Source organism: Carassius gibelio, chromosome B3 (assembly GCF_023724105.1).
Source record: "Carassius gibelio isolate Cgi1373 ecotype wild population from Czech Republic chromosome B3, carGib1.2-hapl.c, whole genome shotgun sequence".
NCBI lineage: Eukaryota > Metazoa > Chordata > Actinopteri > Cypriniformes > Cyprinidae > Carassius > Carassius gibelio.
Genome location: NC_068398.1, coordinates 38,784,997 through 38,806,705, shown reverse-complemented (window position 1 = coordinate 38,806,705; position 21,709 = coordinate 38,784,997). Strand labels below are relative to the sequence as shown.

General features: G+C 37.2%; 2 protein-coding genes and 1 pseudogene across 2 annotated transcripts in view; all 3 read right to left on the bottom strand.

The window, feature by feature from the left end:
• The window catches only part of LOC127953451 (zinc finger protein 271-like), a 320,721-nt pseudogene that overhangs the window by 286,643 nt on the left and 12,369 nt on the right, over positions 1–21,709 (bottom strand).
• The window catches only part of LOC127953374 (zinc finger protein 271-like), a 239,850-nt gene continuing 233,118 nt past the window's right edge, over positions 14,978–21,709 (bottom strand). The window contains exon 3 of the transcript XR_008153149.1: positions 14,978–15,097. The gene's annotated coding sequence lies outside the window, so the exon portion shown is untranslated. The remainder of the gene's footprint in view (positions 15,098–21,709) is intronic.
• Positions 15,097–16,749, bottom strand: LOC127953418 (zinc finger protein 239-like). Its single transcript, XM_052552663.1, has one exon. It carries the CDS (start codon positions 16,588–16,590, stop codon positions 15,571–15,573), a length of 1,020 nt encoding a protein of 339 aa, XP_052408623.1. The 5' UTR covers positions 16,591–16,749; the 3' UTR covers positions 15,097–15,570.

The window sequence follows — 21,709 nt, the reverse complement described above, 5'->3', positions numbered from 1 at the left end:
TCCACATTAACGGGCTGGCTGTTGAACGTGTCTCCAGCTTCAAGCTCCTGGGAACCACCATCTCGGAGGAACTGTCCTGGGCCACAAACACCTCCAGCCTGGTCAAGAAGGCTCACCAGCGCCTTTTCTTCCTCAGGACACTGAAGAAGAACCAGCTGTCTTCAGCCATCCTGGTGAACTTTTACCGGTGTGCGATCGAGAGCATCCTGACCAGTTGCATCACAGTCTGGTATGGGAACTGCTCAGTGGCTGACCGCAAGGCACTGCAGAGGGTGGTGAAAACTGCCCAGCGCATCACAGGGACACCACTTCCTGCTCTTGAGGACATCCAGAGGAAACGCTGTCTACGTCGAGCTCGCAGCATTCTCAAGGACTCCTCTCACCCTGACCACGAACTGTTTAACCTCCTCCCCTCCGGGAGGCGTTTCAGAAGCCTCCGAACAAGGACCACAAGATTCAGGAACAGCTTTTTCCCTAAAGCTGTCTCCTTGCTGAACTCTGCCCTCTGACACCCCTCAACACCCCCCACACCACACACATAGACTCCTCCCCCTCTTCAACACTGTGACTGATTTATTTATTCACAACAAGCAAAAAAACAGTAACTTGTTATTACTTGCACTACTGTCTGTTCATCCAGGAACACTGTATAATCCATTTGCACATTGTAATATTTTCTATGCACTTTACTGTCCATTGCAATACTGTAAATTATGTTCATAGTTCTGCCTATAGTGTACATACACTTTTACATAGCCCATCTGTATAGTATGTTCATAGTACACCTATCTGTATATCGTGCTTATAGTATTTAATATCTGTAAATTATGTCCATAATACTTACCTGTATAGTTATTGTACATATTATAGACCTTTATTCTTTACTTACTGCTTATTGCACTTCTGGTTAGATGCTAACTGCATTTCGTTGCCTTGTACCTACATGTGCAGTGACAATAAAGTTGAATCTAATCTAATCTAAATGTGATGACATCACTCAGAGGACCCCTGAAGACCAGCCAAGTTGAATGTAAGTTTAAGATTTTGCTCCCAAATTTCAGGTAATTTCACCTTTTCCAAGTGTGTTACCATGTGTCACAGATTAGGGTGTCATATGGTCAAACGTCAAAAAAGGGTTTAATACATTTGAAATTAAAAAAAAATATTGATTTGCAGGTGAAAGATAAAGTTTAAAAGTCAAGGTAAAGTGTAATGGTGGAAGGAGGTGGCCAAGCAACTGCCTGTTATAAATGACAAAGCATGAAACTGTAATAAGGGCAAACAAAAAATGTCATACGGACAAACGATTTTACCGTATGACATGTTGTTATACCATATGACACAGAGCATTTAACTGAATTATTTAGTCATTTCTTAATTTTTTTATCACATATATAGTTTGTACAACTACTATGAATTAATATTAACATATATAATATATTTTTGCCTGTTTCAAGCATTTCTTCACATTATTACAGATGCCTCTTTCTAGTAAGGAGAGGGGTGCACGTTTCCGTGCAAAGCAAAGGGCAGATCGTGCAGCTAGAGAGGAGAACCTAGCTAAGAGGAGGGAAAGGTATAACTGTGAGAGTATATGATGTCAGTAATGTCAGGATGTGCCAGTTTTGTCAGTATAGGCAGTATCTTATCTATAGAACTGAGTTGAAGTCAGCATCACGATGTTTTTGGAAAGTGGCTTCATATATATAGATATATTATTAATGTGTGTGTGTGTGTGTGTGTGTGTGTGTGTGTGTGTATAAATATACATATATATAAATGTATGTTTGTGTATTTGTATGTACATTTATGAATAAGTATCAATAAATGTACGTGTACACGCAGGCAACGGCAGAGGAAACAGGCTGGACAGGGTGATTATTATCGTGCCGTCAAAGAGTTGACAGTAGCTGCACATGCAAAGAGGACGGAACAGTGGAGGCTCAACCAGAGACGATGCAGAGAGAAAAAGACGCAGGTGGAGGCATTGATGAATCTGACACCAGTGTCTGAGGACTCTTTTGTGGACGAAAACCATGACCATCCTGGGCCGTCTCAACACTCCTCACCACCTGGGCCATCTCAACACTCCTCACCACCTGGGCCGTCTCAACACTACTCATCACCTGGGCCACATTGTTCAACTCCTCATAAACCCCTTAAGAAAACAACCTCCAGCAGTCGAACAGGGGTAAGTATAAAGAAACTGAGGGAGGAGATAAAACAGCTAAAAAAGGATGTTGTAAGAGAAGAGAGAAGAGCAGATAGATTTCGCAAGAAAGCCAACAGGGTGATGACAGCAAAATACAGAAAAGCAAGAAAAAACATGTCAACAAAGGTTTTCAGGAAGGGGCCAGCAAGAAGACAGAGTGTGGTGGAGTTCCTCACTAGAGATGAGAACAGCCGTCTCCTAGCTGGAAAAAAGGACACAGTATCAAAGGATAGGTTCAAAGAACAGCGTCGGGTGTTGACAAAGTCTTTAAAAGAGCTTCATAAAGACTACAATGCAGAGGCAGGAGAGGGACGGGCAGTGTCATACCGGCAGTTTGTCCGCCTCCGTCCATTTTATGTAACTGAGCCAAAGGCTATTGACCGAAACACCTGTGCCTGCCTAGACCATGAGATTGTAAGCCTTCTACTCGAGAAACTATACCAGAGTGGCCTTGTTGCCAGTAGAAGTACTCCTGAAGCACTCGTGCACATTGTGTGCGATTTGAAAAGTAGGGCGTGTATGTTTAGGCTGTGTGCGAAGTGCTGCTATAACGATATGGAGCTACTCCTACCAGACAAAACCCGCCAGGTGTCATGGAGTCAATGGGAGAGGGAGAAGGTCTGCACTGAAGGTAAAACCTATTCACATTTTGTGAAAAAACTCTGACTGGGACGTGGGAGGATCTCATGAAGAGTTTCAATAAAAAACTTGATGGATTAGCCAAGCATCAGTACACATGGATACATCAGGTGGAACAATGCAGGGCCCTCAAGAACAGTCTCCAAGACCATGAGGCTGTAGTCCACATGGACTTTTCTGAGAACTACGCTTGTAAATTGAATGTTGAGGTCCAGCACTATCATTGTGGGTGGGGGGGGGTGGATGGGGGTGTCGAAAACAGGCCACTCTCCACACATGCATGGTTTATACGGCAGAAGGGTCACAAGCTTATGCCACAATCTCTGACCCTTTAAGACATGACGAGCAGGCAGTATGGGCACATCTGAAGCCTGTGTTAGATGAAGTTCAGTTCAATCCAAGAATTAATACTGTGCACTTCATGAGTGATGGCCCACTAAAGCAATATAGGAATAGGAAAAATTTCTACTTGATGTGCACCTTGCCTTTTCTCCGTGGCATTAAGGAGATAACATGGAACTTTTCAGAGAAGGCACATGGAAAAGGCGCGCCAGATGGTGTTGGTGGCTCAATGAAAAGGATTGCCGATGCATTTGTGCTTCAAGGAGGTGATATCCAACAGCCTGAAGAGTTGTTTTCCTTTCTGACAAAAGCAAATTAGAGTGTGAAATTCCATTGGGTGTCAGAGGCTGACATCGCCAGGGTGGATGCGGCTGTGCCAGGTGCTTTGCCAGTAGTCGGAGGCACTTTGGGTATTCATCAAGTGACGACAAACACCCCTGGCAAGATCTTCTACAGAGAACTGTCCTGCTTTTGCCATCGAATGGGACTTTCCTGTGAATGTGAATCACCCTCAGTCTTAGATTATAATGCTGAAAAAGCTGCACCCTCCACCACCATTCCGGAACAAGAGGACATGGAAAGATGGTTATAGTCTCTTATGACAAAAAGCCTTTTGTTGGGCAGGTACTGAAGATCGTCGGGGAAGAAATCGAGGTCTCCTGTATGCAACAGTCTGGGACGAAGAATTGCTTCATATGGCCCCAAACCCGAGATGTGCTCTTTTACTTCCAATCAGATATCACAGCTAGCATCTCAGAACCAGAACCATCAACCAGTCGAAGCTCAAGATTGTCATCTCAGGACTGGGAAAGATTCATATCAGTATGAAAAGTATAAGAAGGACCAGCTCTTTGTGGTAGTGGTGTGCATTGATTGGGAGGACGGCAATGTTTGTTCATCTAAAATAACAGGTTTGTATTAATTTGAAATGGGTTAGTAAAGTGATGAATTTTGTTGTAGCTGAAAGGCAAAAAACTGTGTGAGGAGTTATACATTCGATGAAAGATAATGTTACTGTTTGTCTAAACAATGTTACTGTTATACGTTTTTCATAAAAAAGTGATGAATGTTTTGATATTAACTATTACTGCAAATTATATGAGATTAGGTTGTTCATAACCTTTTGATAGCAGACATGAATGTTACTGTTCTTTTTTAACTGAATGTTAAAAACTGAATTTTCCACGTTATCTCATTGTTGTAAATCTGACTAATATTGTCATGTATTACATATAGCACGTCCTATGTGTTCCTTGTACTGAAAGAGAATTGAGAAAAGAAATGTTCCAAGTGTTGGGAATATATATTCTACTGTTAATAAAAGGTTAACTTGAGATGCCTTGTGTTTCTTTGAAATCATTCTGAATTGGCCTACATCAATTTATTACATAAAAAATGCAATGAAACATTGAAATTGTACTATGTCATACAGTAAAACAAAATATGTCATATGGCAAAACATTGGATTTTAAAAGAAACAAAAATAAATACTTTGTTTGTTTACATGGTTCATGAAAATAATGGAGGAGAGCTAGTATGATATATATATATATATACATAACTTCAAGGCATTTTTGACCAATTTCTAGCAAAAAAATAGAACAAATGTCCATAGATGACATGCTTTAGTCGTTAAAATACAAAATATGTAGTATTTGTGGTGTAGGTGTTTATATTTTGCAATTTGTTATAGAATACTTACAGATCAACTATTACATTCTTGGTTGTATTTAACCGTGTCATGAATAACAATATTAATTTATTTCTAAAAATCACTTCGTTTTACCGTATGACATTTTCAAGGACTGTATACAAAGAAACACATTAAAATGTCATATATTGTTATTTTTTATAAAGGGCACTTATAAAAACAAAAAATATACTCACAGATTTACACAATAAATGCTAGATTTAATTTGTCTTTTCATTTTTATTTTTTTACCGTTTTGAAATTCTAAAACGTCACTGACCCATATATATATATATATATATATATATATATATATATATATATATATATATATAATTTATGTAATATATAATTTATTTATAATCTGTTTGTGTTAACACAAAATAAATAACTGATTTTATCTTTGAATGTTAAACGTGCATGCTTATTCCTGATTAAAGTTCTGAAAGAACAAGTGTTCTTTGCAGTAAAATTTAGTTTGGTTCCCTACAGGTCCTTGAGACCAGTGGGGACATTCTGAAAACGTTCACATAACGTCCTGAATGTTCTGTGAAGGTCCTCAAAATAACGTCCCCCGACCCTTTAAAGAACTCCACATCATGACCGTCTCCGAACGTTCCCGGAACGTTACTACGCGACGTCCTTGACACCAGTGGGGACGTTCTGGGAACATCACATTTGCAAATAAAACATGGTCCCCTAAACGTATATATAATATGTCAATCATTTACATAAAAGTTTTAGAGCATTTACATTTATCAAGTAGAATTTTTCAAGTTTGTTGGAACATAAATGTAAACTTAAATATACATTTAAATAAATACAATTTTAGAAATAAAAATCTATTAAACTGAAAAATAGAAAAAAATAAATATATAAAAAATAAATAACAGTAGTGCTGCAAAGACACTAGCAACCAGCAACATTTGTGTTTGGTATCAATGACACAGAACATCTAAAGTGCATTCTAATTTTGAACTTACATCGCAGTCTGTTCATTATTTAAATAAAGTAGAGTCAACCAAACATTTAAAAAGTTACACTGGTCAGTTTAAATACACCCTATACCGGTCCTCTCTGCTGTTATGCAAAGGACGTTTTTGCTCATGTGAAGAGGATGATTTTTTCCGTCTAGTTTACATTAAAAAAAATATTATAGTTTAACATTCAGTTACATTGCGAATATGCATTTGGATATGTGCAGAATGAGACGTAAGCAATAACCTTCAAATACATCTAGTCAAACCCGCGCTCGCTCGTCCTCGTATGGACTTAGTGCACATGGCATAATATCTTCTTTTTAACATAATAATAAGGACTTCTCATCTCCCAGTCTGCTGTGATGAAGTGAGCAGTTATCGTCACAGAGCTCTCCGTCCCCCTGGACGTCCACCCGTCTGTCGTGAGCGCAACAGAGGATACTCGGGATAGTTCATCCACAACTTTTTTCTTCTCCTGTTCATAAAGATCTGGCACAATCTTTACACTCTAACCTCTTTCCTTCATCATTATATCTGACAGGGTAGCCAATATGTGCGGGGCGTTCAAGCTACTTCGCTTTAATTCAGGTGAGAAAGCTTTTTTTCCAAGTGGCTTTTGCACATAATAATAATACCGCTGCAGACGCATTTTACAGCATTAAGGTTATTACTTCATCGTTAATTTAAACGACGATCGATCATGGAAATTATCAAATATTGACATCCCTAAATACAAATGAGTTGGATGGAAAACTGGTTATTGTCTGTATCAAACCATGCTTACGAACACATGTGATTCACCGTTCTGGGCAGCTCCAGGACAGCTGTCTCTCCGAGCGCGGTGCTGTCTGTGAGCGGGGCGGAGTAACGGAGCTCTCAATCATGCTGCAGTGTTTGTGAGAGCTGCCAACTTCTCCACCCCATTTACAGAATGAAATTCTCTGACTACCTTTATCTCGCAGGTCTGTTGTTGAATCTTCCAATAACACGGGGCTGCCCGCCGACGTGCCTGACTTTAAATCGGCGCTACTAAACACGGATATCGGCCGATGCCGATATATAAAAAAATGACAAATATCGGCCCGATATATCGGCCGAGCGATATATCGGTCGACCTCTAGTGCTTACACTTTGCGGGTTAACTGCACTCACGGATATAAAATAAAAGTGAACGATCAAAGTTAATCTGATAAGATTGATCGATAATATCAGAAATATGGTGTGAATTAAGTTATATTTTACCACCACCATTTTACCAAAAAAAAAAAAACAGAGAGTGATAGTAATTTAAAAGAGAAAAAATAAAGATAGATACACGGAGCTACGATTAGCTACAGAAGGCCAACAGGAAGTAGAGAAAACACTGTCCAACAGCAAAATGAACAACTAGTAACTAGAAAAATCTTTTGTGGGGCCTGACCTATTAAATACCCTCAAGACATCTCTGTCTCATATCTTTTTAAAGCATTTTATACGCATTTGCATAAATTCTTCTTTCAGAATGGCCTGGAACGAAGAAATGTCTTAACACTGATTTTTCCTCTGAAACACAAAAACAAAAATTGTAATAAAGTGTATATTTTTATAGAAAGGCAAACCCCTCTCTTGCATATATATTATTGCTTCTGGTTTGTGCATTGTAAGTACAAATAGTAATAACAAATATAGCTGCAAGCAGCAATTTCACGGCCAAGCACTCCACCGGCAAATTGAGGAGCTACGCATGGCATGGAGCATCATACCAAATGCATTAATAAGCGATAACTGCAATTTTAGGATTATTGTAATTGATCAATCAGCGTCGCACACCTGTAGGTCATAGATAGATGCTTAGACAAAAAGACTGATATAGTCCTCATGAAGATCAAACGATCGAAACGTTGCCATTAAAGTATTTTTTATTGTTTTGCAAGTTGATAGTGTGCGGATTTTCTTGTTTTTCTCAGGATTATTGTAATTGAAATGGCTAAAAAACCATAAATACAATCTCTAAAAGCATGATTACTTGGCTTATCAAGTTTGACCAATAGGTCTCGCTGTTATCAAATCAATTGTGTACTCTGTGTGACTTGTCAATGACACACACAGAGTTTGGTATCAATATGCCAAAGCATTGCAGAGATACAGCCTCAAGTGTCATTTTGGCATAATGCCTCAAATTCGTGGCTGTGGTATGCGAAAAACAGTTTTGTCTATCGCCACAAAATCCATAAATTTTGTCAAAACTGTCTGAAGATCATATGACTAAACTTTGGTGAAAATCAGACCAACGTTGATGAGGATTTAAAAAAAGTATATTTTCAATATAAATCAAAATGGTGGACAGGAAGATCCAGCTTACTCTGGCATATTTGGTATTTTTGTTGTCGGCATAAGCCAGGGAATATTTTGAGACCAGTTTTATTGCAATAGGATAATGCAACAACTTTTTGCCAGTGGGTTCTGAAGATGATCCATGTCAAATTTGGTGAAAATCTGACTAACGGTCTAGGAAGAGTTTGAAAAAGTAAGTTTTCGCATAATTTTGGCATAATTTGTATTGATTTTCTCTGTATGGCCCAAAGAATATAGGGAGACCATTTTGATTTCAATAGTCTAATTTATTCAAAGGTTTCAACTTTTTGAGTACCTTCAGGGCATGGAGCCGAACATTTTTGTAATTATTTTCGTAATGAAATGATAATGCGTTAAAAAAATACAGCATTTTAAAACATAATTCAAAATTGCCGACACAGGAAAATTGGATATCATTCGACTCGACATGACTCTTTGAATCTAAAGAGACCAGTTGTGTGATTTATGGCCAAACCATTCAAAAATATGCATTTTTCATATATCCTGACCACTAGGTGGCGCTCCGTCAAAACATTGCATGTAGTCTCAGGTCATGGTTATTAGGACACACACCAAGTTTTGTCTCAATATGCCAAACCATTTCTGAGATAGAGCCTCACGTGCATTTTTGCGTGCTTTTCGTCAAATGTGTTCACGTGTCATTCGAGAACGGTTGGACGAATCAACTTGAATTCCATACATTTTTGCAAGCATTGTCTGAATATGATCTGAGTCAATTTTTGTGAAAATCGTACAAACAGTCTAGGACGAGTTTGAAAAAGTTGATTTTTCATAAAATTTAAAATAGCAAAAAAAAAACTAAGCCCATTCCGAGTTCATTTGACTTGGCATGAGCCAATGAATTTGAAAAATTCATGAGCCAATGACGAGTTTGAAAAAGTTGATTTTTAAAAAAATAGAAAATAGCGAAAAAACTAAACCTTGTGATTTTTGAATTGTGGGGTTGAGCCAAGGATTCAGAGGAAAAAATTAATTTTATTTTCTGGCTTACGGTCCAAAAGTTATTAGCATAGAAACATCGAAACTTTGGACAAGTGGTGGCACTAGAGTTGGAGTTAGAGACTTCAAATTTGCTATGGTTAATGTTGGGACTTCCCTCTATCAGTGTGCCAAATCTCACAACATTCCTGCAATCGGTTCTATGGGATGCCATAGACTTGCGGAGGAAGAAACAGAAGAAGACATTTACATTTATTCATTTAGCTGACGGTTTTATCCAAAGCAACTTACAATTGCAATATATGTGCAATATATTGCAATATTATGTACAATATATATCCCTCTGAGCAGCTAGGGGTTAAGTGTCTCGCTCAGGGACACATTGGTGTGTGGTCAGTGAATGGCTGCTGTTTCCAATGAATATGTGCACAAGGCACCAGCACGATCAAACAGCTGAACTGCTAAATTTTTGGTCACACAGTAAAGACATAATTAAAGGTCCCATTGTACACGCTTTTTTGAAGCTTTGATTGTGTTTACAGTGTGCAATATAACATGCGTTCATGTTTCACTTGTAAAAAACTGTATTTTTCACACAATTCACCTATCTGTATACCTCTGTTTTCACTGTCATAAAAACGTGCTGATGTCTTCCTTGTTCTATAAAGTCCCTCCTTCAGAAATACGTAACAAGTTCTGATTGGGTCAGCGTTTCCTGTGTTGTGATTCGACACCAGCTGAGCGCAGGCTGACCTCCTGCAAACGCGATTGGACTAGTTTTGGAGTAGTTTTGAGAAGCAAGTGTGCAGGGGATGTATTTATAGTCACAGGAGCGTTTTTACTAACGAGATGCACATGAAAATCGCATTCGTTTTTTTGCACAGCCCTAACATCTAGTTAGAAAAGCTAAACAGCGTTGCCCTTTGTGTAATAAGTTACAGAAACTGTTAAACGCACCAACTTAAATAATAAAATACACTTACCGGTTGTGGTCCATAAACAATGCCTTCTCCAGACAAAGAGGGAACTGCTCCATCTTTCAAGAATAATCTTTGTGTGAATCCGGCATTAAACTGATTGAGATTGAGAAAGTTGTCCTCAGCAAGCTGTCCTCAGAAAAATTTGCTGCACATAGTTTTACATGTGGATTATAATTTTCGGGAAAGGAGTTAAACATAAATTGTAACCATTAATCTCCAAGTACAGCATCCCTGGTAAGCCCAAAGATGATTGGACTCAGAGATGAAAATAACAGCGTTTCAACGACATGGCAAATACAAACAGCAGCTCTTCCTTCTTCTCCGTCGGAGTGCAACAAGGCCACGCCCCCCTTTTTGTGAATTCATGTGGGCGGAGGTTAGTCAAAAAACTGTTATAGTGACGTCATTACTGCAGGAACTTGAGGGCTGTAGTCCAAACGGGTCGTTTTTTGTAGGCGAATTCTGTTAAATCAAATATCTTGCTTGGCATTTAACTTTGAGCTTTAGAATTTTACAGATATTATATATACTCTAACAACAACATTACACACTAACTAAAGTGTTATCAGTTTGAAAATTAATTAATACGTTAATACGAATTATTTCTAAATGCTGGACCGTTCGGATTTCACTCTGCATATGGAACCTGAAGATTTTTTTTTTTTTTTTTAAACCAAGAATGAACCAACATGAAAACATTTAGCTTTTAATCCTTATATATATATATATATATATATATATATATATATATATATATATATATATACACACACACAAACACACACACACACACACACTGTAGACTTTAGCCTAAGACTATTCCAGGTCTGGCAGTAGTTTTGCGAATGATGACCCATTTTGGTTGTCTACCTACTGTACATTACATTTTTCTCCATTAAATTTATGAAATACCAGCACACGCTCCTAATAAATGTTTTTTATAAACAGCATCAACATTCACAGAACAGTTATTCTTAACTAAAGCAAGTGGCTGCTGTGTGCATGGTTTATATGGTTTGGTGGAATGCCATCAGAGCACTGCATTTATAATCTCTAAAATACATCTCAGTTCATCCGAAACTCACAAATCTGTTAACACACAATAAAAATATGCACAATGAACCTACATTTTCCTCTTACTTCAAGCGAATGCTTAGTTTGTGGCTCATTATTAGCCTATTATTATTAATAACGAAACAGGCTAAAACAGTGGGATGACAAATTCTCATATATTACACTCTGAACTTTTATAAAAAAAAATGAATAAGGAGAATATGTTTTATCCGAATTGTAACACAAAATGTTTTTAAAAGACTTTTGATTTCCCCTTTCTTTAAAACTATAGTAGTTTGTGGTTCATTGTTAGCCCATTAATTAAAACACAAGCAATAAAATAGTACAATGGTACAAATTCTCGGTAGCACTTTATTTTACAGTCCTGTTTCTCATGTACATACTATGTACTTATTATAATAATTACAATAACTATGTAATAACTAGGTACTAACCCTGAACCTACCCCTAAACCTAACCCTACCCCATGTAGTTACCTTGTGTTACCAAATTCTCTTTGACATTTAAAGGCTTTTTACTTTTCTTGACCAAAATGAATAAAATTGATATTGTAACCAAAATAAGGTATTTTCCCTCTTTTAAAACAAATGCTTAGTTTGTGGTTCAATGTTTTATATATTTGAAATGAAAACAGCAACCATAATGACAAACTCGCTTTATTAAAGGAATATTAAAGGAAGAAATTTAACTTTTTTTAACAAAAGGTGTCCTTTTGGATCAGTATCTCGCATCAATCCCTGTAATAGCCTAAATAGAAGCTCTGCATACGCTTACACCTGTTTATCATGTATATTTTATATTAGTTCATTTTGCTTTTGAGCAACAAATGAATAACAATGTAATTGTTTTAGAAGTTTGATGTTTAGATATTTCTAATTTGTGGAGTCCCATGAATCATTTTATTTTCCTGTATCCTGCACACACACACACACACACACACACACACACAGAAGTCTTGTCCAGAGCCGCTCTCTGTTGCATTGGGTCTAGTGGGAGCAAGTCTGTAATAACATACATATACATACACACACACACACACACACACACACAAACACACACACACACACTGTAGACTGTAGCCTAAGACTATTCCATGTCTGGCAGTAGTTTCGCAAATGACGACCCATTTTGGTTGTCTACCTACTGTACATTACTTTTTTCTCCATTCAATTTATGAAATCCCAGCATACGCTCCTAATAAATATTTGTTATTACAGCATCAACATTCACAGAACAGTTATTCTTAACTAAAGCAAGTGGCTGCTGTGTGCATGGTTTATATGGTTTGGTGGAAGGCCAGCAGAGCACTGCATTTGTAATCTCTAAAATACATCTCAATTCATCTGAATCTCACAAATCTGTTAACACACAATAAAAATATGCATAATGAATCTACATTTTCCTCTTACTTCAAACGAATGCTTAGTTTGTGGCTCATTATTAGCCTATTATTATTAATAACGAAACAGGCTAAAACGTTATTAAAGTACTTTTTATTTCCCCTTTTAATTCTTTCTTTAAAACTATAGCAGTTTGTGGTTCATTGTTAGCCCATTAATTAAAACAAGCAATAAAATAGTACAATGGTACAAATTCTCATTGACATTTAAAGCTGCGGTAGGGAACTTTTGACGCTCTAGCGGTTAATAAACAGAACTGCTTGCGTCTTGCGGAAGAACATCGTAGCCGGATCTACTTCTCTCTGTTTATGTCTATAAAGAATCACAAAGGTACTGGGTTACTCCGGCGCGGTATCCCCGAAGCAATCTAAAATAGTCAGAATATAAACACTTGTTATAGGTGCACCCTAGTGATTCAGGACAAGCCAAAAACACGATTTGGAAAATGGATTCATGGTGTTCTCGCTTATTATATAAATTTTTCTACATTTTGAACACAAACAAAGTTACGGACCGCAGCTCTGATTGGTTATTTTTTTCCGGGAGCGATGGAGTTTCTGCAAATGGCATTAGGACACTGGGAGGAGCCAGAGGAGCTTGATTTTTTTCACAGATTATCTGTCTCATATTCTACTGTCAGGACATAATGACAGGTTTAATAAATGTTAAAAAAATTTTTTTTTACAAAAGTTCCCTACAGCACCTTTAAAGGCTTTTTACTTTTCTTGACCAAAGTTAATAAAATTGATATTGTAACCAAAATAAATAAGATATTTTCCCTCTTTTAACCCCTTAACTGTCACTCAAATTTTTAAACATTGACTTAGTGCACGATCCAAACTTAAATTTTTATACTTCATGAATGAAAATATTTTGTAACATGATATTGATGTACCATTTACTTGGTAATGCAATGTCTGATTTTAAAATGGGTTTTAAAGGATGAATTTTGCATTTTTAAGTTTTCAGTCGATATATAATTTCTGATTATTTAAATGTGATAGAGAAAAAGGCAACAAAGAAGTTTTTTTTTTTTAAACAAAGGTCAAAACTCCAGTTATATTTTAGATTTTTGAGGTTGCACTCTTGTCATAATTTAACCGATTACTTTTCCTACATAATTTTTAACAGAAAACATTGGAAAAATATATATTTGGGAGTCTTAGACCTTTCCAACAATATATAGTTTGTCAAGATTAGATTAGATTAGATTTAATTGTAATATAGTGAAGTAAATGTAGGCATCCCACAGAGTGGACGGGTGACACTTAACAGGTTAAAACAAATGCTTAGTTTGTGGTTCAATGTTTTATTTATTTGAAATGAAAACAGCAACAATAACGACAAACTTGCTTTATTCAAAGGAATATTAAAAGGAAGAAATTTAACCTTTTTTAACAAATTTTATGTTTAGATATTTCTAATTTGTGGAGTCCCATGAATCATTTTATTTTCCTGTATCCTGCACACACACACACACACACACACACACACACACACAGAAGTCTTGTCCAGCGCCGCTCTCTGTTGCATCGGGTCTAGTGGGAGCAAGTCTGTAATCCACAATCACATGGCAGTTGCTTCAATGCATTTAAGGGTGTAGTCCTGGTCAAGAGAATCTCCTGAACTCCCAACTGAATGTCAGAATGGGAAAGAAGGATGATTTAAGCAATTTTGAATGTGGCATGGTTGTTGGTGCCAGACGGAGCGGTCTGAGTATTTCACAATCTGCTCAGTTGCTGGGATTTTAACGCACAACCATTTCTAGGGTTTACAAAGAATGGTGTGAAAAGGGAAAAACATCCAGTATGCGCAGTCCTGTGGGAGAAAATGCCTTGTTGATGCTAGAGGTCAGAGGAGAATGGTCTGACTGATTCAAGCTGATAGAAGAGCAACTTTGACTGAAATAACCACTCGTTACAAACAAGGTATGCAGCAAAACATTTGTGAAGCCACAACACGCACAACCTTGAGGCGGATGGGCTACAACAGCAGAAGACCCCACCGGGTACCACTCATCTCCACTACAAATAGGAAAAAGAGGCTACAATTTGCACAAGCTCACCAAAATTGGACAGTTGAAGACTGGAAAAATGTTGCCTGGTCTGATGAGTGTCGATTTCTGTTGAGACATTCAGATGGTAGAGTCAGAATTTGGCGTAAACAGAATGAGAACATGGATCCACCATGCCTTGTTTCCACTGTGCAGGCTGCTGGTGTTGGTGTAATGGTGTGGGGGATATTTTCTACTTCCAGCAGGATAATGCACCATGTCACAAAGTTCAAATCATTTCAAATTGGTTTCTTAAACATGACAATGAGTTCGCTGTACTAAAATGGCCCCCACAGTCACCAGATCTCAACCCAACAGAGCATCTTTGGGATGTGGTGGAACGGGAGCTGCGTGCCCTGGATGTGCATCCCACAAATCTCCATCAACTATCCCATCAATATGGGCCAACATTTCTAAAGAATGCTTTCAGCACCTTGTTGAATCAGTGCCATGTAGAATTAAGGCAGTTCTGAAGGCGAAAGGGGGTCAAACACTGTATTACTATGGTGTTCCTAATAATCAGAAAAATCATCGCTATGTGAGTTGTTTTCCAATATCGTGCTGCTCTACTAGTAAGTTTAATCAAGCTTACAGGCTCAGTAGCTTCTGCAGCATGAGCACAAACATGTAGTCCGCCATTGTTGTTGGTGTTAAATGACGTAGCGGTGTCTGAATATGGTCAAGACGTGGGGTGATGACATCATTGTTTTACAAAACATATGGATTGGCAGTACACAAAAACCCAAAGGTGTCATTTTCAGATTTATCCACTCTGGGACCTGGTTTAAAAAAAAGAAAAAAATAGGGTTTTCACTGCCCCGAATGCCGGATCCGTCTGGACGAAACGCATATACCATACAAAATATTTACATATACATCTAAATGCGTCTCTGCGTGTACGGGGCCTTACTGTGGTTGGTTTTTGTGTATAACAGATGACTCAATGGAACACTTCCCACGTACAATGCGGTGATGTGCTTTCTCTCCAGTGTGAATCCTCTCATGTTTTTTCAGACTCGATGAATCACTGAATTTCCTGTCACAGTGTGAACACTTGTAAGGTTTCTCTCCAGTGTGAATCCTCTCATGAGTTTTCAGACTTGATGACACACCGAATCTCTTGTCACAGTGTGAACACTTGTAAGGTTTCTCTCCAGTGTGGATCCTCTCATGTTTTTTCAGACTTGATAAATGATTGAATCTCTTGTCACAGTGTGAACACTTGTAAGGTTTCTCTCCAGTGTGGATCCTCTCATGTGTTTTCAGATGTGTCGAATCACTGAATCCTTTGTCACAGTGTGAACACTTGTAAGGTTTCTCTCCAGTGTGGATCCTCTCATGTTTTTTCAGACCTGCTGACCGACTGAATCTCTTGTCACAGTGTGAACACATGTAAGGTTTCTCTCCAGTGTGGATCCTCTCATGTTTTTTCAGATTTGATGACACACTGAATCTCTTGTCACAGTGTGAACACTTGTAAGGTTTCTCTCCACTGTGAATCATCTCATGTGTTTTCAGCTCTGTTGACACTGCGAATCCCTTGTCACAGTGTGAACACTTGTAAGGTTTCTCTCCTGTGTGAGTGCTCTCATGTGTTTTCAGATTTCCTGACTGAATGAATCTCTTGTCACAGTGTGAACACTTGTAAGGTTTCTCTCCAGTGTGGATCCTCTCATGTTTTTTCAGACTTGATAAATGACTGAATCTCTTGTCACAGTGTGAACACTTGTAAGGTTTCTCTCCAGTGTGGATCCTCTCATGTGTTTTCAGATTGACTGTATGACTGAATCTCTTGTCACAGTGTGAACACTTGAAAGGTTTCTCTCCAGTGTGGATGTTCATGTGATCCTTAAGGTTTGATGATTGTGTGAAAATCTTCCCGCACTGATTGCAAGTGAATGGTTTCTCTCCAGTATGAACTTTCATGTGATGCTTAAGATTTGATTTACATGTGAAACTCTTTCCACACTGAGTGCAGGTGAAAGATACCTTAACTCTTTTTTTCTTTAAATCTTTCTGTTTGGTTTGAGAGCAACTCAAAGTTTTCCCACCAGTTTTGACATTATTTTTCTCCTCAACTTCACTCGATTCTTCATTTTCCTCTTTTTCTTCAATGAACTCTAAAATAAAAAATTGGTATATTGTTAAAAGCTGAACAGTCTTGTCTAGGGCTGTGATGGTGATAAAGTGGTAAAAATCTGCCACCATCACAGCCCAAGTAAAATTTATTTAGTTATTGTTTTATACAGCTTAAAGACCCTGGGGTCAAACTGACCGACTGTATGTGTATATACAGTATTGTTCAAAATAATAGCAGTACAATGTGACTAACCAGAATAATCAAGGTTTTTCGTATATTTTTTTATTGCTACGTGGCAAACAAGTTACCAGTAGGTTCAGTAGATTCTCAGAAAACAAATGAGACCCAGCATTCATGATATGCACGCTCTTAAGGCTGTGCAATTGGGCAATTAGTTGAATTAGTTGAAAGGGGTGTGTTCAAAAAAATAGCAGTGTGGCATTCAATCACTGAGGTCATCAATTTTGTGAAGAAACAGGTGTGAATCAGGTGGCCCCTATTTAAGGAAGAAGCCAAAACTTGTTGAACATGCATTTGAAAGCTGAGGAAAATGGGTCGTTCAAGACATTGTTCAGAAGAACAGCGTACTTTGATTAAAAAGTTGATTAGAGAGGGGAAAACCTATAAAGAGGTGCAAAAAATGATAGGCTGTTCAGCTAAAATGATCTCCAATGCCTTAAAATGGAGAGCAAAACCAGAGAGACGTGGAAGAAAACGGAAGACAACCATCAAAATGGATAGAAGAATAACCAGAATGGCAAAGGCTCAGCCAATGATCACCAATGGTCAATCTTTTGTTCATTATCTGGCTCGGCTCGATAAAAATAATGGAAATAATGTTATTGTTCAAATGTAAAAATTATAATAAAATAACTTATATAATAATAAAAGACATTAAAATAATTTCCTATATAATTAAATAAGAAAAAATAAATATTAAACCGTAACTATGCTTTCGAGCTCGAGCTCGCTGATTGGTTTAAGAATAAACAGCCAATTTATCTTAGATATTTTTGCTGCATATGCTCCAGAACAACAGCAGCTGTGCCAAGCAGTGCCAGCCAGGGTTATTTTCTGTTCATTGAGAATTAATTTAATAAAGACAGTTAACAATCTAGCTTCTGAGTAGATGAAGTTATTAACCCAACAATAGCGGGGTCTTAATATAAATTCCAACAATTCCAACATTTTCCCCATTGTATTGTCACAGGTAGGAAATTTTTATTTTTTTATTTAACCTTTATTTAACTAGGAAAGTCACATTGAGGTTAAAACCTCTTTTACAAGTGAGACCTAGCCAAGACAGGGTCAGATAGCAGGATTAAACAGATAACAACCCACAGACAAAACCATCAAAATGGATAGAAGAATAACCAGAATGGCAAAGGCTCAGCCAATGATCACCAATGGTCAATCTTTTGTTCATTATCTGGCTCGGCTCGATAAAAATAATGGAAATAATGTTATTGTTCAAATGTAAAAATTATAATAAAATAACTTATATAATAATAAAAGACATTAAAATAATTTCCTATATAATTAAATAAGAAAAAATAAATATTAAACCGTAACTATGCTTCCACTATTCGAGCTCGCTGATTGGTTTAAGAATAAACAGCCAATTTATCTTAGATATTTTTGCTGCATATGCTCCAGAACAACAGCAGCTGTGCCAAGCAGTGCCAGCCAGGGTTATTTTCTGTTCATTGAGAATTAATTTAATAAAGACAGTTAACAATCTAGCTTCTGAGTAGATGAAGTTATTAACCCAACAATAGCGGGGTCTTAATATAAATTCCAACAATTCCAACATTTTCCCCATTGTATTGTCACAGGTAGGAAATTTTTATTTTTTTATTTAACCTTTATTTAACTAGGAAAGTCACATTGAGGTTAAAACCTCTTTTACAAGTGAGACCTAGCCAAGACAGGGTCAGATAGCAGGATTAAACAGATAACAACCCACAGACAAAACCAACATCATCAATAGATACAACAAAGAATACAGCAGCATAAACAATTAGGTATTACCTAATACCCTATATAATACTGTTCAAAGAAACAACATTAATAAAATCATATTAATAATACATTTAAGTGGAAGTGGAATTGTCAAAACATCTGCACTTAGCAATGACCAATTCTTTTATTCTATGTTTAAAATCACCTAAAGAGATGAGGGATTGTAGTTTAAGTTTAGTCTGCACTTCACTCCAGGACCAGGGGCCATAATAGAACAGGCTTAGCTTTCCAACCTCTGTTCTAATAGCCGGCACTTTAAACTGTAACCATTTATATGACCTGAGATTGTAGGAGCTTTGAAATGATACAATTTTCCTATATAAATATTTTGGAAGTTTTCCTAAAATAACTTTGTAAATTAAAATATACCAATGTTCAAGCCTGCGCAAATGCAGAGATGACCATCCAACCAAACTGTAAAGTAAACAATGATGTGTCTTAAAACTAGAATTTGTGATGAATCTGAGAGCAGAGTGATAAAGGGGGTCAGGTTTGGACAAGGTGGACAGAGAGGCAAATCTGTAAATAGTATCCCCATAATCAATCTGTGACAGAAAAAGGCTAACAACTAAACGTTTTCTTGAAGCCAAGGAAAAACAGTAGGCTAGTGACAAATGGTCAAAAAGTGCTTTAGTTTTCGAGATACCCCTACCGGAGGTAGAACTAAACCCAACAATGTTTTTCTTCATCTCTAAGGTCTCCCATATATGAAATGGATTCTTGGCTAAAAATATTTTACTGCTAAGATTGTTAATTTAACAGATATTGTTATACACCACAAAACCAATAAAGGACTAAAATATAGCCTGTCCGTATGGGAGTTAAGGCATATAAACTAATGCAGATCAATCACACAAGCTCTGAGAGCTTTGAAACTTGACATGTTTGTAGTCAGGAAGTTGATTTAACTACTAGAAAAGACTGGATGTGAATATCTTGATGTATGGAATAAATAGACACATGTTAACATATATCTAAAATAAGCGGACATGCACAAATTTAATATCTATGCAGAATGTTTTCATTTACTTTGTGCTTGCTTTGCCTGGCATTATCATAGAAACACATATGATGGCTTGTTGGAAAGGTGGGGTTGTGCTGAATCCAGCAATACCAAATATGTAAATATATAATAAAAGAGAAGTGTTCTGTCACTCAATGTATGAGGTGTCCAAAATGAAAGAACGCTGGACAAAATAGCCTCAAGTCCAAATCACATTATCAGTGGTGTGAAGAATGTTGACAAATTCATGGTTACTGCAAAGTAACTTAAATTAGGTAAGTGCTGATCTATATTTATGATACATTTAATAATGATACATTTCATAAGGCACAGTATACTATACAATTCATATGAACCACAGATCCAATTGAATCAGGTTAACATTGGAATGGAACACCTTTATTAAAATATCGTCACTGACGGGCAGAATCCTCGCATGTCCAAATTTTGTCTATTTTATATTTTTTCACAATTCAATGCTATTGGTCAAACCCCACGTGGTAAACAATCTAAAGTGTTGAAAATAGATTGAGAGCAAATCTCTTAACTCCATTGGACACTTCAACTGTCTGAGAATCCTCGTAACGCAATCTCTTCTTCACTCCGCGGCAGGAACTTCCACGGCATTTTGTGTCCTCGGGATTTAAAGTCGCAACGATTGAGAAATCCTCGTCGAGCAACACATAAAGCAAGCCTTAACTCTGATTTTATCTATTTTAAACTATGATATCAGTTATTGATGTATTTTAAATGTCTACTTATTACTAGGCAAGGCAAGGCAAGTTTATTTATATAGCACATTTCATACACAATGGTAATTCAAAGTGCTTTACATAAAATAAAGTAAAATAATCATGAATAAAAATAATAAAAATAAATACAAGCAATTTTAAAACGTTTAAAATTATGAAAAAAAAACAACTTAACTAAAATGAATTTAAAAACAGTTAGAAAATGATTTTACATAAAAAACAGTGAAAATATAGTGCAATCAGTTCGGACATTGCACAATGCTCATTCAATAAATGCACAGCTAAACAGATGGGTTTTGAGTCTAGATTTAAATGTGACTATTGTTTTAGCACATCTGATCTCTTCTGGAAGCTGATTCCAACTGCAGGCGGCATAGTAACTAAAGGAGGACTCCCCTTGTTTTGTGTGAACCCTTGGTATTTCTAACTGACTTGATCCTAATGATCTGAGTTCTCTGTTAGGTTTATATTCAGTGAACATATCTGCAATATATTTCGGTCCTAGGTCATTTAGTGACTTATATACGAGTAAAAGTACTTTAAAATCAATCCTAAATGTAACTGGAAGCCAGTGTAAGGACCTGAGGACTGGGGTGATATGCTCAGATTTTCTGGTTCTAGTCAGAATCCTGGCAGCAGCGATCTGGATGAGCTGCAGCTGTCTAATGGTCTTTTTGGGAAGGCCAGTGAGGAGCCCATTACAATAGTCCATCCTGCTGGTGATAAAGGCATGTACTAGTTTCTCCATGTCTTGGCTGGAAACAAAACATCTAATTCTTGCAATGTTTTTGAGATGATAGTATGCTGATTTAGCTACTGCTTTGACATGACTACTGAAACTCAGACCGGTCTCCAGAATCACACCAAGATTCCTGACATGATTTTTAGTTGTTTGACCCCTAGAGTCAAGGTATGCTTTCACCTTGAACACTTCATGTTTGTTTCCAAATGCAATGACTTCAGTTTTTTCCTTGTTTAGCTGAAGAAAGCTCTGGCACATCCAACTATTAATTTTATCAATGCATTGGCAGAGGGAGTCAATAGGCGGATCTTTTGTGACGTCATTGTTTATGTTTGTCGCGTTGCATCATGGGAATCGTGTGGCAGGAAACACCGCTAGATACCTGTAATTTGATTGTTTTGCACGTTTGGAGGAGGATTTAGAGAAGAGGATGGTTCACTCTTGCT